We start from the raw sequence: 16,995 nt of genomic DNA, 5'->3' as shown, positions 1-16,995 counted from the left end.
GACTTCTGTCATCTGATCACTCGAAGCTGCATTAGGTTCAGATCTACCAGGATTGGCCTTTGACATAGTCTGGACGCAGTCAGGCCACTGAATATAAAGAGATGGGGTGAATAAGTGGGGAAAAGTACATTTTACACAAATGACCTTCATAAATCAAATCAAATGTTATTTGTCACATACATATGTTATTGCAGGTGTAGTGAAATGCTTGTGTTCCTAGCTCCAACAGTACAGTAACATCTAACAATTTCACAACAAATACCTAATACACACAAATCTATGTAAAGGAATAAGAATATGTAAATATATGGACTAGCAATGTCAGAGTGACATAGACAGATACAGTAGAATAGGATAGAATACAGTATATACATAGACTAAGATACAGTAGAATATGATAGAATACAGTATATACATATGAAATGAGTAATACATAGACAGATACAGTAGAATATAATAGAATACAGTATATACATATGAGATAAGTAATGCCAGATATGTAAACATTATTAAACATTATTTAACAGTCTGATGGCCTTGAGATTGAAAAACAGATTATGTCTCTCGGTCCCAGCTTTAATGCACCTGTACTGACCTCGCCTTCTGAATGATAGTGGGGTGAACAGGCAGTGGCTCAGGTAATAACAAAGAACAAATGTGTGTGCCTGAGGGGAAATACACTTTCATACAGCCAGAAGGGGTGAGAAATTAAATAAATATCAGTGGACAATTTGCACTAATGTAAATAAACATAGATGGAACATATTCCCTTTTGCTTATGTGATGAACCGCTAAGGGAACATAAATATTTACCATCTAAACCATGTGTGACCTCTCACCTCTCTGGCTGTAGAAGTGTTCTTCCTAACCAGTCCCTCAACAGCTCCCTGACTGAGCTCCACCCTCACTGGGTCTTCAGAGGAGAGGAAGGCTGAGGAGGGATGGAAGGATAACTGGATCAGTCAGTCAATAAAGTGTAAAGCTGCTGTCTGACAAAATCACAATTTTAGTAGTTCATTAAAGTAAATAAGGCTTTATGACTGCTGAATACCAACTATCAATCACTTAGATCATGTATTTTCAGGTAGAGATACATCCTTGGGACGTCCCTAGCCCGTTGAAGTTGACATGTAAAATGGTTAAGGTTTGGGGTTAAGGTTAGGGTTTAGGGTAGGGATGTCCCAAGGATCCCGGATAGCATTGACCATTGTGCATTATTCTGTCTCTTTTGCATAGCAGGTGATGGGTTCTGACTTCTGAACTTGAAAATATGAAATATCCTTGTTATGTGAAATTGAATGAAACAATAATGTATGTTGATGCTAATATGATGTACAATATTCCATGATGTTTCTATATGATAACAATAGCCTAATATATTTAATATGACATATACTATTTTTTAACAGTTTCACAAATTCATTTTGATTAACTTAATCATTATGATTCAACGTCAGTTCACAGTCTCACCTCATACTGTATTGGAGCAGCAGCAGCTGACTGCCCATTTCAACGTCAGTTCACCGTCTCACCTCATACTGTATTGGAACAGCAGCTGACTGCCCAGTTTAACGTCAGATCACCTCTCACCTCATACTGTATTGGAGCAGCAGCAGCTGACCTGATCGTTGATGCTAATCAGCATGTTTGAATCTGAAAGTAAATAGAGCCGACTACACTCTAAAAATGAAGGGTTCAACTGGAGTTGTTCTCAGATCCCCTAAGAACCGTAGGGTTCTTGGTCAATGAAAAACAGTCCCAAAAGGTTCTTCAAAGAACTTGTTAGAAGGTGGGTTCATCGAGGAACCTCCGTTGATAATGGACTTCTTCCGGGAACTTCGCAATTACAACTGAAAACGATGGTGACAAGTTTGGATGCGCCAACAGTTAAAAAGGTTAAGTTGTGTTGATGTTTGGCTCTGAATGTGTATCGAAATAATTTATATAATAATATAACGTACTAATAATGAATAACGAAGACAATTCTGGTTTTCTGTGAATAGCTTCCATAACGTTACTATAGCTAATTGACGTAAATAATAGAAAGCCGGGTTTGACCGTCGGCGTTGTATGAGCTACAGTGCAGTACCGTTAGCTAGCTAGCTAACGTTATGTCCTAACTAGTGTTAGCTGTTAGCATATTGGTTGCTGATGAATATTGTTTTGTTACACACACACACAAACAATACAGAGGGGTGTGTGTGTGTAGGTGTAAGGACTGACCAACACAGGCCATAAAAGCTGTGGACAGTCTGGAGAGGGGAGAGGTGCATCTCTCTAGACCAACCAGGAGTTTAGAATACTGGACAATACCGGACTACCGACGGAATTGCACGGCGTGGCTAAAAACAGACCTCCATCTTCTGCTAGCTTGCTACCCATGACTAGCTGTCTGAATCACGAAGCTAGCACCAGTTAGCAAACACAATTCTACAACTCACAACCTCTCTTTCGCCACCGCCATCCGGCTTGGATTCTCTGTCGACACGACCACGTCTTGTCTGCAGACAAATACCCCATCCGCTGTGCCCTCAACCGGCCTCCGTCTGAGCAGACCCCCTCCGTCTGAGCAGACTACCCCCCCGGGCTACTAACTTTAAACGCCGCGGGCTAGCTTAGTGGGCTAGCTTAGTGGAGGCCTCACTACTCCATCTACGGCTTCCCCCTGGACACTATGATCACTTGGCTACATAGCTGATGCCTGCTTGACTGTCCATTAATTCACGGTACTCCATTCTGTTTATTTGTGTTTTATCTGTCGGCTCTGTGCCTTAACTCAGGATCTGTGTGTAGTTAATCCGACCCACTCTGCCCAGTCGTCGCCATTTTTACCTTCTTTTGCTGTGTTAGCTGACTAGCTGCTGTTATCTCACCTGCTGTTTTAGCTAGCTCTCCCAATCATGACCTGCAATCACTTTATGCCTTATTGTATGTCTCTCTCAAATATCAATATGCCTTGCATACTGTTGTTCAGGCTAGTTATCATTGTTTTGGTTTGCAATGGACCCCGTAGTTCCACTCTCCGTACCTCTGATACCTCCTTTGTCCCACCCCCCACACATGCGGTGACCTCACCCATTGAGACCAGCATGTCCAGAGATACAACCTCTCTTATCATCACCCAGTGCCTGGGCTTGCCTCCGCTGTACCCGTGCCCCACCATACCCTGGTCTGCACATTATGCCCAGAATCTATTCTACCACGCCCATAAATCTGCTCCTTTTATTCCTTGTCCCCAACGCTCTAGGCGACCAGTTTTGATAGCCTTTAGCCGCACCCTCATCCTACTACTCCTCTGTTCCTCGGGTGATGTGGAGGTAAACCCAGGCCCTGCATGTCCCCAGTCACCCTCATTTGTTGACTTCTGTGATCGAAAAAGCCTTGGCCTCATGCATGTCAACATCAGAAGCCTCCTCCCTAAGTTTGCCTTACTCACCGCTTTAGCACACTCTGCCAACCCTGATGTCCTTGCCGTGTCTGAATCCTGGCTTAGGAAGGCCACCAAAAACTCTGAGATTTCCATACCCAACTATAACACTTTCCGTCAAGATAGAACTGCCAAAGGGGGAGGAGTTGCAATCTACTGCAGAGATAGCCTGCAAAGTTCTGTCATACTTTCCAAGTCTATGCCCAAACAGTTCGAACTTCTAATTAAAAAAATTAATCTCTCCAGAAATAAGTCTCTCACTGTTGCCGCCTGCTACCGACCCCCCTCAGCTCCCAGCTGTGCCCTGGACACCATCTGTGAATTGATCGCTCCCCATCTAGCTTCAGAGTTTGTTCTGTTAGGTGACCTAAACTGGGATATGCTTAACACCCCGGCAGTCCTACAATCTAATCTTGATGCCCTCAATCTCACACAAATCATCAAGGAACCCACCAGGTACAACCCTAAATCCGTAAACATGGGCACCCTAATAGACATTATCCTGACCAACTTGCCCTCCAAATACACCTCTGCTGTCTTCAATCAAAATCTCAGCGATCACTGCCTCATTGCCTGTATCCGCCACGGGTCCACGGTCAAAAGACCACCCCTCATCACTGTCAAACGCTCCCTGAAACACTTCTGCGAGCAGGCCTTTCTAATCGACCTGGCCCGGGTACCCTGGAAGGATATTGACCTCCTCCCGTCAGTTGAGGATGCCTGGTCATTCTTTAAAAGTTACTTCCTCACCATATTAGACAAGCATGCTCCGTTCAAAAAATGCAGAACCAAGAACAGATATAGCCCTTGGTTCACTCCAGACCTGACTGCCCTCGACCAGCACAAAAACATCCTGTGGCGAACTGCAATAGCATCGAAGACCCCCCGTGATATGCAACTGTTCAGGGAAGTCAGGAACCAATACACGCAGTCAGTCAGGAAAGCAAAGGCCAGCTTTTTCAAGCAGAAATTTGCATCCTGTAGCTCTAACTCCAAAAAGTTCTGGGATACTGTAAAGTCCATGGAAAACAAGAGCACCTCCTCCCAGCTGCCCACTGCACTGAGGCTAGATAACACGGTCACCACTGATAAGTCCGTGATAATCGAAAACTTCAACAAACATTTCTCAATGGCTGGCCATGCCTTCCACCTGGCGACTCCAACCTTGGCCAACAGCCCCGCCCCCCCCGCTGCTACTCGCCCAAGCCTCCCCAGCTTCTCCTTTACCCATATCCAGATAGCTGATGTTCTGAAAGAGCTGGAAAACCTGGACCCATACAAATCAGCTGGGCTTGACAATCTGGACCCCCTATTTCTGAAACTGTCCGCCGCCATTGTCGCACCCCCTATTACCAGCCTGTTTAACCTCTCCTTCGTATCATCTGAGATCCCCAAGGATTGGAAAGCTGCCGCTGTCATCCCCCTCTTCAAAGGGGGAGACACCCTGGACCCAAACTGTTACAGACCTATATCCATCCTGCCCTGCCTAGCTAAGGTCTTCGAAAGCCAAGTCAACAAACAGATCACTGACCATCTCGAATCCCACCGTACCTTCTCCGCTGTGCAATCCGGTTTCCGAGCCGGTCACGGGTGCACCTCAGCCACGCTCAAGGTACTAAACGATATCATAACCGCCATCGATAAAAGACATTACTGTGCAGCCGTCTTCATCGACCTGGCCAAGGCTTTCGACTCTGTCAATCACCATATTCTTATCGGCAGACTCAATAGGCTCGGTTTTTCTAATGACTGCCTTGCCTGGTTCACCAACTACTTTGCAGACAGAGTTCAGTGTGTCAAATCGGAGGGCATGTTGTCCAGTCCTCTGGCAGTCTCTATGGGGGTACCACAGGGTTCAATTCTCGGGCCGACTCTTTTCTCTGTATACATCAATGATGTTGCTCTTGCTGCGGGCGATTCCCTGATCCACCTCTATGCAGACGACACCATTCTGTACACTTCCGGCCCTTCCTTGGACACTGTGCTATCTAACCTCCAAACGAGCTTCAATGCCATACAACACTCCTTCCGTGGCCTCCAACTGCTCTTAAATGCTAGTAAAACCAAATGCATGCTTTTCAACCGTTCGCTGCCTGCACCCGCACGCCCGACTAGCATCACCACCCTGGACGGTTCCGACCTAGAATATGTGGACATCTATAAGTACCTAGGTGTCTGGCTAGACTGCAAACTCTCCTTCCAGACTCATATCAAACATCTCCAATCCAAAATCAAATCTAGAGTCGGCTTTCTATTCCGGAACAAAGCCTCCTTCACTCACGCCGCCAAACTTACCCTAGTAAAACTGACTATCCTACCGATCCTCGACTTTGGCGATGTCATCTACAAAATAGCTTCCAATACTCTACTCAGCAAACTGGATGCAGTTTATCACAGTGCCATCCGTTTTGTTACTAAAGCACCTTATACGACCCACCACTGCGACCTGTATGCCCTAGTCGGCTGGCCCTCGCTACATGTTCGTCGTCAGACCCACTGGCTCCAGGTCATCTACAAGGCTATGGTAGGTAAAGTGCCGCCTTTTCTCAGTTCACTGGTCACGATGGCTACACCCACCCGTAGCACGCGCTCCAGCAGGTGTATCTCACTGATCATCCCTAAAGCCAAAACCTCATTTGGACGCCTTTCCTTCCAGTTCTCTGCTGCCTGCGACTGGAACGAATTGCAAAAATCTCTGAAGTTGGAGACTTTTATCTCCCTCAACAACTTTAAAAATCTGCTATCCGAGCAGCTAACCGATCGCTGCAGCTGTACATAGTCCATCTGTAAACTACCCACCCAATTTACCTACCTCACCCCCATACTGCTTTTATTTATTTACTTTTCTGCTCTTTTGCACACCAGTATCTCTTCTTGCACATGATCATCTGATGATTTATCACTCCAGTGTTAATCTGCTAAATTGTAATTATTCGATTTATTGCCTACCTCATGCCTTTTGCACACATTGTATATAGATTCTCTTTTTCCTACCATGTTATTGACTTGTTTATTGTTTACTCCATGTGTAACTCTGTGTTGTTGTCTGTTCACACTGCTATGCTTTATCTTGGCCAGGTCGCAGTTGCAAATGAGAACTTGTTCTCAACTTGCCTACCTGTTAAAAAAGGTGAAATAAAATATTTAAATAAATAAATAAAATGACAGCTTCGCACTCTTGGCATTCTCTCAACCAGCTTCACGAGGAACAGTTTTCCAACAGTCTTGAAGGAGTTCCCACATACGCTGAGTACTTGTTGGCTGCTTTTCCTTCACTCTGCGGTTCAACTCATCCCAAACCATCTCAGTTGGGTTGAGGTCGGATGATTGTGGAGGCCAGGTCATCTGATGCAGCACCATCACTCCCCTTCTTGGTTAAATAGCCTTTACACAGCCTGGAGGTGCGTTGGGTCATTGTCCTGCTGAAAAACAAATGATAGTCCCACTAAGCGCAAACCAGATGGGATGGTGTATCGCTGCAGAATTCTGTGGTAGCTATGCTTGGTTAAGTGTGCCTTGAATTCTAAATAAATCACAGACATTATCACCAGCAAAGCACCCCCACACCTTCTCCTCCATCCAAATGATGAGAGATCATCCGTTCACCTACTCTGCGTTTCACAAAGACAGTGGTTGGAACCAAAAATCTCAAATTTGGACTCATCAGACCAAAGGACAGAGTTCCACCGGTCTAATGTCCATTGCTTGTGTTTTTTGGCCCAAGCAAGTCTCTTCTTATTATTGGTGTCCTTTAGTAGTGGTTCCTTTGCAGCAATTCGACCATGAAGGCCTGATTCACACAGTCTCCTCTGAACAGTTGATGTTGAGATGTGTCTGAACTACTTTTACTTCAATACATTCCAAATTAAAATATTGTACTTTTCACTCCATACATTTTCCTTGACAACCCAAAGTACTCGTTACATTTTGAATGCTTTAGCAGGACAGGAAAATGGTCCAATTCATGCACTTATCAAGAGAACATCCCTGATCATACCTACTGCCTCTGATCTGGCGGACTCACTAAACATAAATGCATTGTTTGTAAATGATGTCGGAGTGTACACCTGGCTATCCGTACATTTTAAAAACAAGAAAATGGTGCCGTCGGGTTTGCTTAATATAAGGAATGTGAAATGATTTGAAGTATATTTTAGAAATTACATTTACTTTTGATACTTAAGTATATTTTAAACCAAATACTTTTACTCAAGTAGTATTTTACTGGCTGACTTTTACTTGAGTAACATTCTATTCAGGTATCTTTACTTTTACTCAAGTATGACAATTGGGTACTTTTTCCACCACTTTTATAACGATCACTTGCGTCATGCCATTCCTCAAGGTAACCCCGCTGTCTGAAACGCTCATCCAGACAATCGGCTTGTTTGTCATAGTCACTCTGTGTACTACAAATCCTGCGTTTGCGACTGCATTGGCTGATGGGGAGACTCTTTTTTAGGGGTGAAGGGTGGAAGCTGTCTCTGTGTAACAGGGAATTCCTGTCCATTCATAATTAGATGCTATATTTTTTATACTAACCTTACATTCCATGCACTACTTTGACATAGTGGAAGATGTATTGAATTTATTCTATTTTTCATACTGAGATGGACAAAGATAAGTTGCTTTTGCACTTATTTGTTGTTTGGTTTTGCAAGATTCTTATGATTGGTCGGTCATTGGGTTCATTTGTTTTGCAGTATGTTCAAATCAAGCTTTATTTATACAGCACATTTCAGACATGCATCATCGTCACAGGAAAAAACAAGTTAAAAAACATTGAAAATAAACAGAAATATTTAGTACACGAACATAAGAGGATAAAAATTAGAAGACTAACAACTGAAAGACTAATGAACATTCTAAGGAAATTACATTGATTAAAATATTAATTGGACGCAATATACAACACAAAATATACGTTTGTTTTTTAAGAGGGGTTCTGAAAGACACTATGGGGTGCCCACTGAAAATTGACTAATAACATCTGGGACCTAAAAGACACCAACCATGAGACCCACTAAATCTGCCCAAGAGGCAAACAAAAGAAAAAACAACACCAAACTTAAAGACAGGAAGTAAACCAAAAAGGTGGAGCAACTAAATGTGTTGACTCTCCACATCTACCAAGACAACTGAAGCACTGGGCCAGACACTCTTAAATAAAACCTGGACCAGCTCAGGTGAAACACCTTCCCACTAACGAGATGGACAAGATAGCACAGGTGTAACACATACTGACTAACGAGGTGACACCAATCAGTGCGTCCTACGTGCTAAACGAGCTATACGTGCTAAACGAGCTATACGTGCTAAACGAGCTATACGAGCTAAACGAGCTATACGTGCTAAACGTGCTAAACGAGCTATACGTGCTAAACGAGCTATACGTGCTAACGAGCTATACGTGCTAACGAGCTATACGTGCTAACGAGCTATACGTGCTAACGAGCTATACGTTCTAACGAGCTATACGTGCTAACGAGCTATACGTGCTAAAGTCCAACCTCAAAACATAAATGGAAATACCAAAGCCTGTAACACCTTCCCCCTTAATTAAGACAACAAATATATCCTATATTTCTGTTGGACAAATTAACTCACGACCAACCGAAAACAACTTAATTTCCCAATATAATCAACTAAATTGATTCCCTTCTACAATATAAACATGGTGTCTACTGGCTGTCAACAATTAAAAACGAGATAAAACACGTATTTCTAAATAATAATATACAACAGTATTATTTTTCTCCATTTTCTTTCTATAGAATCCTAAAACTCACTAGCTTCTAGAACTCTCGTCCCCTTGGAACGAGCCCAAACAAAACTCATCTCCAATACGAAAAACATGCAGTCAAAATAAATTGTGATCCATGGCAACTCACTGGCTAAACGCAAATCACAAATCTTTTTGGCTGCCCACCCTTGAGACAATCAGCAACCAAGTTGTGTCTGATTTCAAGAGGAAACTCCTGCAATATCTGTAGTAACTTTCCACCTCATTGCGGAACTTCTCTCTCTTTTCAGGGTTCACTCAATAGGCATGTTGTTGGATCGGGACCCAGTCCCCAATGTCATGCTCTAGTACATTTGGTTTGGCACATCTGAGAATGAACCCCGATATTCTAAAAGCAGTCCAACAGTGATGCATTTACATTTAGGGGTCGCTTAACAAAGGAACGCAACACTTATTTGTCATCACTCAACGATATCATGTTGAATTTAATTGTGCGAGAGGAGGGAGATGAGGTTGCACGTCCTGTTAAAACTAACAGCTCAAAAACCGGAATCTGGGAATAATGTGTACATCCCTGGTTAGAGGACAATTTGTAGAAAACAGCTAGCTACATTTTGAAGTGTTGCATTTTGATTGAAGTGGGTCACCAACTTGGTAAGTGTAACATAACTCCTTTTTTTGTTAGTCACTTTTTGTTAAATCTCATAAATAGTACTCTTTCAATTCAGAGCAAACGTTTAGGGTTCTACATTCTGACATTCCTTAAAATACTGCTACTACAATGTTAAAACATTCTACACTGTGACATTATTTAATTGATATCATGAAACAACTCCTTCATGTATTTTCTGATGTTTGATCAGAGATCGTTTACCAGTGACTCTCTTCCCACATTGATTACAGCAATGATTCTCTCATGTGTGTGTTCTGTGGTGTGACACCAGGCTGTTAAGCAAAGTAAAACTCTTCCCACATTGAGTACAGCTATAAGGATTCTGTCCTGTGTGTCTTCTCTGGTGCAAAGTCAGCTGGCTAGATGTCGTAAAACCCTTCCCACATTGACTACAGCTATAAGATTTCTCTCCTGTGTGTGTCCGCTTGTGTATATTCAGGCTGTCTGGCCGAGAAAAACTCTTCCCACATTGATCACAGCTATATGGTTTCTCTCCAGTGTGTGTTCTCTGGTGTAAAGTCAGCTGGCTAGATGTAGTAAAACTCTTCCCACATTGACTACAGTTATAAGGCTTCTCTCCTGTGTGTGTTCTCTGGTGTGTCGTCAGACATCCAGATGTACCAAAACTCTTCCCACATTGATGACAGCTATGAGGTTTCTCTCCTGTGTGTGTTCTCTGGTGTGTCCTCAGACAGCCAGATGTACCAAAACTCTTCCCACATTGATCACATTTAAAAGCTTTCTCTCCTGTGTGTGTCCGCTGGTGTACTATCAGGCTATTTAGCTGAGTGAAACTCTTCCCACATTGATCACAGCTATATGGTTTCTCTCCTGTGTGTGTTCTCTGGTGTATCCTTTGATAACTAGATGTAGAAAAACTCTTCCCACATTGATCACAGCTATAAGGTTTCTCTCCTGTGTGTGTCCGCTGGTGTACTATCAGGCTGTTAAGGTGAGTAAAACTCTTCATACATGTATCACAGCCATAAGATTTCTCTCCTGTGTGTATTCTCTGATGTGATTTCAGGGTTTGTAGCCGAATAAAACTCTTCCCACATTGATTACAGCTATATGGTTTCTCTCCTGTGTGTGTTCTCTGGTGTATAGTTAGATAGCTAGATGTAGAAAAACTCTTCCCACATTGATTACAGCTATAAGGTTTCTCTCCTGTATGCCCTCGCTGGTGTACCATCAGGCTGTTAAGCTGAGTAAAACTCTTCCCACATTGATCACAGCCATAAGGTTTCTCTCCAGTGTGTATTCTCTGGTGTGTTTTCAGGGTTTGTAGCCGAATAAAACTCTTCCCACAGTGATCACAGCCAAAAGGTTTCTCTCCACTGTGAATTATTTTATGTATTTTAAGGTCTACTGAAGAATTGAATCTTTTCCCACAGTCAGAGCAGCAGTGAGATTTCACTCCAGTATGAATTCTCAGGTGTACTTTTAGTGAATTTGATCTTTTGAAACATTTCCCACAGTCAGAGCAGCAGTTTGATTTTTTCCCTGTGGATCTCTGCTGGTGTTTCTTGAGAAGTTCTGATCTGGAGAGACTCTTCTCTGCCTCTTCAGCATCATGATGTTGTTGAGGCTCCCCAGAGGATCCACAATAGTCACGTCTCTCTCCTGTGTGAATCACAAAGTCAGACAGATGGTTAAATGCCAACAACAGCAGAAATCCACTGTTTGAGGTAAAAGGTGATGCCCAGTTAGCAACAATACTCATATTCCGTCTTGTTTTCACATTAGTAGTAACTAGAAATAAGTTATTAAAGTTGTTGAAATCCTAACAGGCTGACTACACCCATCGCATCGCGTGCGTTGCAAAATAAATTTAGAAGTCTATATTATTCAATTATTTCACCCACACTACTTGCACGTGCCAACGAGCGTCTGTGTTGCTAAGGGCTAACATAGAAGTCAGTTCTATTTGTGATGCAGATCGCGCTGCAAGTCCTGCCTCTCCCATCTCCTTATTGGTTTATAGAAGCAGGTACCCACGTGCCATCTCCTCATTAGTTATACCCATATGGGTGACTGAAAGACAAACGAGGTCAGTGGCGGTAATGAACCTAATTTATGAAAGTTGCCAATCGCAATATAAAGTCAAGAGAAGAAAAAGCCTGGAAGGAAGAGAGATGACTAGAAACGATTCGGTTGACCGTTTATGTGTGGATTAATTGGTGGAGTAGAGGACCTTGTGCATTTCAGGTAAAATAACAACTCAATGTTTATATCCCAGGACAAATTAGCTAGCAACAGCAAGCTAGCTAAATAGGACAAATTAGCTAGCAAGTGCAAGCCAGCTAGCTAAATTGCCATAAATGTTTAATGCTTTTCGATGTGTCCCCAAATTAATATAATTGGTTCAGTTTGTTTTGATATTTTAACCTGTGTGTTGCGATCGGGTTTGGTGTGGGGGGACAAAATACATTTATGCACGATGGCGCACACGCGCAGCCGGTTTGGGTTCCGTATAAGCAGTGCGCCAGAAAACTTTTGGTTTCCAATATAGGCCCCTTTCTGTGTTGGCTAAAATTGGCGCACGATGGCGATGCACATGCAATTTGGTTGTAGAAACTCCTCCCTGCTAAACCGCTAGTTATGGATGTAGTATACAGTGGGGCAAAAAAGTATTTAGTCAGCCACCAATTGTGCAAGTTCTCCCACTTAAAAAGATGAGAGAGGCCTGTACTTTTCATCATAGGTACACTTCAATTATGACAGACAAAATGAGAAAACAAAATCCAGAAAATCACATTGTAGGATTTTTAATGAATTTATTTGCAAATTATGGTGGAAAATAGGTATTTGGTCACCTACAAACAAGCAAGATTTCTGGCTCTCACAGACCTGTAACTTCTTCTTTAAGAGGCTCCTCTGTCCTCCACTCGTTACCTGTATTAATGGCACCTGTTTGAACTTGTTATCAGTATAAAAGACACCTGTCCACAACCTCAAACAGTCACACTCCAAACTCCACTATGGCCAAGACCAAAGAGCTGTCAAAGGACACCAGAAACAAAATTGTAGACCTGCACCAGGCTGGGAAGACTGAATCTGCAATAGGTAAGCAGCTTGGTTTGAAGAAATCAACTGTGGGAGCAATTATTAGGAAATGGAAGACATACAAGACCACTGATAATCTCCCTCGATCTGGGGCTCCACGCAAGATCTCACCCCGTGGGGTCAAAATGATCACAAGAACGGTGAGAAAAAATCCCAGAACCACACGGGGGGACCTTGTGAATGACCTGCAGAGAGCCGGGACCAAAGTAACAAAACCTACCATCAGTAACACACTACGCCGCCAGGGACTCAAATCCTGCAGTGCCAGACGTGTCCCCCTGCTTAAGCCAGTGCATGTCCAGGCCCGTCTGAAGTTTGCTAGAGAGGTTTGCTAGAGAGATATGGTCAGATGAAACCAAAATATAACTTTTTGGTAAAAACTCAACTCGCAGTGTTTGGAGGACAAAGAATGCTGAGTTGCAGCCAAAGAAAACCATACCTACTGTGAAGCATGGGGGTGGAAACATCATGCTTTGGGGCTGTTTTTCTGCAAAGGGACCAGGAAGACTGATCCGTGTAAAGGAAAGAATGAATGGGGCCATGTATCGTGAGATTTTGAGTGAAAACCTCCTTCCATCAGCAAGGGCATTGAAGATGAAACGTGTCTGGGTCTTTCAGCATGACAATGATCCCAAACACACCGCCCGGGCAACGAAGGAGTGGCTTCGTAAGAAGCATTTTAAAGTCCTGGAATGGCCTAGCCAGTCTCCAGATCTCAACCCCATAGAAAATCTTTGAAGGGAGTTGAAAGTCCGTGTTGCCCAGCAACAGCCCCAAAACATCACTGCTCTAGAGGAGATCTGCATGGAGGAATGGGCCAAAATACCAGCAACAGTGTGTGAAAACCTTGTGAAGACTTACAGAAAACTTTCGACCTCTGTCATTGCCAACAAAGGGTATATAACAAAGTATTGAGAAACTTTTGTTATTGACCAAATACTTATTTTCCACCATAATTTGCAAATAAATTCATTAAAAATCCTACAATGTGATTTTCTAGATTTTTTCCCCTCATTTTGTCTGTCATAGTTGAAGTGTACCTATGATGAAAATTACAGGCCTCTCTCATCTTTTTAAGTGGGAGAACTTGCACATTTGGTGGCTGACTAAATACTTTTTTGCCCCACTGTATCTGCCTGGAGCAAAAATGGTGAACGAAGATTTTAGTTTTCACAATCTATTCTGAATATTTCAGCGCAAGATCAGGAGTGCTACTCAACGAAACTCAAATTAGGCTCCGTGACGCTATTTACTAATTCACCACCGTGAGAGAAACCTCAGGGGAGTTCTCATAGGCTGACAGCAAAAATAGCCTCCATTTTCAGGTGGCTTATGAGTGCATTTCACATTACTTTTGGATTATAATTGTAAGGCTCGCTTGAATCTCCTGCTTAATATGTTTGTGTTGTCACAAAATCAACTGTTTTACACTTAAACACTTCAACCAGTAAAATGCTCTTTGGCTAGCTTTGCCATCTCCCTGACAATGAGTGGTTGTACACTAAGTGTTTAACAAATTAACCCATAACTTCACCTAACAATAACATAGACCTAGAACTTTAAATCATTTAATATTTCAGGTGAAACATGGAATCTAAAATGTATTTGTCATGACATTTCATAACCTGATCACCAGATAATTTTGTGAATAATCCCACTATGCTACTCTGTAATGTGTTGTCATTCTAAATGTCCTGAATGAAGGAAAATAGCTCTGTGTGTTGTACAATAGCCTATCCAGCAAGGAACAGTTCTCTACAAATTATGAGCTAAGTATCTCTGTGTGCAAACAGACTAACGAGACCCTACTGTAAATCAAGCAGACAATAACACATTATAAACATCAATTTGTTTGGGATGTTGGATCCAATGTGGAGCACGGCATAACTGTCTTTACCAGAGTAATGAATGAAGAAGCACTTTGGTTGTTGTTGCATGTCGTGATGTTTGTCATTTGACTAGAATTCAGAAAATTATTTCCTGGATCAGCTGATGATCGTTGAACATGTGACTGTAACTAAATAGCTACAGTATTAAGAATGACGTATAATTATTGAAGAAGCGCGTTAATGACAGTATCCATTTGGGTGTTGTCAATAACGTTAATGTGACTCTCGGTTAGAACCATTGGATTTTGCAAACTCAAATGATTTAGGATTTCTGTGCCAATAAACTGTTTTCCCAGCGTAATATAAATAGACACTAAATGTTACGTAGGTAGAGTGCATTTCAGAGATCTGAATACAAAAAACTGTACTAACAGGACAATAACTTAAACCACAAGGCCAAATCTACACTGGAGGAGCTTACCAAGATGACATTGAATGTTCCTGAGTGGCCTAGTTACAGTTTGGACTTAAATTGTCTTGAAAGTCTATGGCAAGACTTGAAAATGGATTTCTAGATCAACAACCAACTTGACAGAACATGAAGGATTTTAAAAATAATAATGAATATTCAGATGAAGATCTGTCGCCTATTGGATGACATCACGACTTCCCATCAAGCCAACTCCTTGAAGGCCTTACTATGACATCACTCACTCCTAGTTTGCAGTTGTTAAAAAAAAACTATTTTGCTCAAAACATTTATTTGTTTCCCTTTAGTGTGCTTATACTTTGCTGTATTTACATATCACTTTTCAACAGATAAAGTTATTTTAAATATTACTGGAGGACGTCATGAACAATTCATACAGTACAAAAACATATTCAAGTGTAGAATGCCCTTTTAAAAATCACACATTAGTTCAACAACTGCAGAGTTTGTGCCCCTGTTTCATAAGATAGTACTCACTGTATTTACTGGTGTTAATCAGATCAATGTCCCTGTTTTATAAGATAATACTCACTGTATTTACTGGTGTTAATCAGATCAATGTCCCTGTTTTATAAGATAGTACTCACTGTATTTACTGGTGTTAATCAGTTCTCCAGTCTGCTCTTCTTCGTCCTCCTCTAATGTGACAGTGATCTCCCCCTCTTCATCCTTCATTCCAAAAACGTCTTCATCTTCTACTCCAAAAACTGCATCTTCCTCCTTTTCTTTCACAGTAACATCCTCCTCCTCTTTCACCCTGAAGGCGCCTGTCACTGAAACGTCGTTCTCTTCTTCTTTCACGGTAACCGCCTCACTCTCTACTTGTTTTTGTATTGTAACATCCTCCTCTTTCACCAGAGCTTCTTTCTCCGTCCAGCAGATGCCCTCTTCTTTAGCAGGAGGAGAGTAGCTTAGTGAACTCATGGTCGGGGATAATAGCTTGTTAGCATTAGCGACAAGACTAGAGTTAACTTAACCAGCCAGCTAGTTGACTTACAACGTAAATATTAAATTAAATGGGGTAGTTAGTTGTTTACACATAAGTATGTTTAAATCATAGTGGCAAATAAACCAGGAAATTGTCTAAAGAACCTGAATGTCCCGACTTTGTTGGCTAGCGAGCTACCGAGATGGCTGCAGGTGTTGAAGAAGCGTTCTGTCCACTAGAATATTCGTCACACTAGAAACATCGCCTGAAAAACGCATATCGCCATCTGCTGTCTGGAGGGAGTAAACGCAGTTGAGGAGGGAAAACTTTTTTTTCCTTCATTGAATGATAATATTTTAAAGCAGTTTAGGGAAACGTTTTTTTCCTCACCATTAAATATGCATATTATATCAACACGTACAAACAGCAACAAGTGTTGTTTGATTAGTTCAGATTTTTTTAATTAGAATTTATAACAAACTCTACATCTACTCCAAATCTGTTTTTCTGATTCAGTCAAATAACTAGATATCAAAATAAGCACCTAGTTATTGATACCCTTGATAAAGATTAGCAAAATTGACTGTATAAAATAAATAAATAAACTTTACCCACTACCAGGATATTTTAGCCCAAAACCTGGTTACCTCTGCTAGGAGGCTGAAACTTGGCCATAAGTGGATCTTCCAGCAAGACACATCAACATCCACGAAGAAACAGTTAATTGGGCACAAAATCAACATTTTTCAATGGCCATCTCAGTCTTCGGACTTGAACTCCATTGAAAACCTGTGGTTTGAATTGAACAGGGCAGTCGCAAGCGCAGACAAAATAAATCA

General features: G+C 41.9%; 1 protein-coding gene across 1 annotated transcript; it reads right to left on the bottom strand.

The window, feature by feature from the left end:
* Positions 1 to 8,135: 8,135 nt before the first annotated feature.
* LOC129821448 (zinc finger protein ZFP2-like) lies at positions 8,136 to 16,447 on the bottom strand. Its single transcript, XM_055879123.1, has 2 exons — positions 15,816 to 16,447; positions 8,136 to 11,466 (listed from the first exon to the last, which is right to left on the bottom strand). The coding sequence occupies exons 1-2, from the start codon at positions 16,150 to 16,152 to the stop codon at positions 10,085 to 10,087; spliced, it is 1,719 nt and encodes a 572-aa protein (XP_055735098.1). The 5' UTR covers positions 16,153 to 16,447; the 3' UTR covers positions 8,136 to 10,084.
* Between the last annotated feature and the right edge of the window lie 548 nt (positions 16,448 to 16,995).

Source organism: Salvelinus fontinalis, chromosome 23 (genome assembly GCF_029448725.1).
Source record: "Salvelinus fontinalis isolate EN_2023a chromosome 23, ASM2944872v1, whole genome shotgun sequence".
Lineage (NCBI taxonomy): Eukaryota > Metazoa > Chordata > Actinopteri > Salmoniformes > Salmonidae > Salvelinus > Salvelinus fontinalis.
Note: the sequence above shows the minus strand (reverse complement) of the source record. Positions and strands in the feature narration are given on the sequence as shown.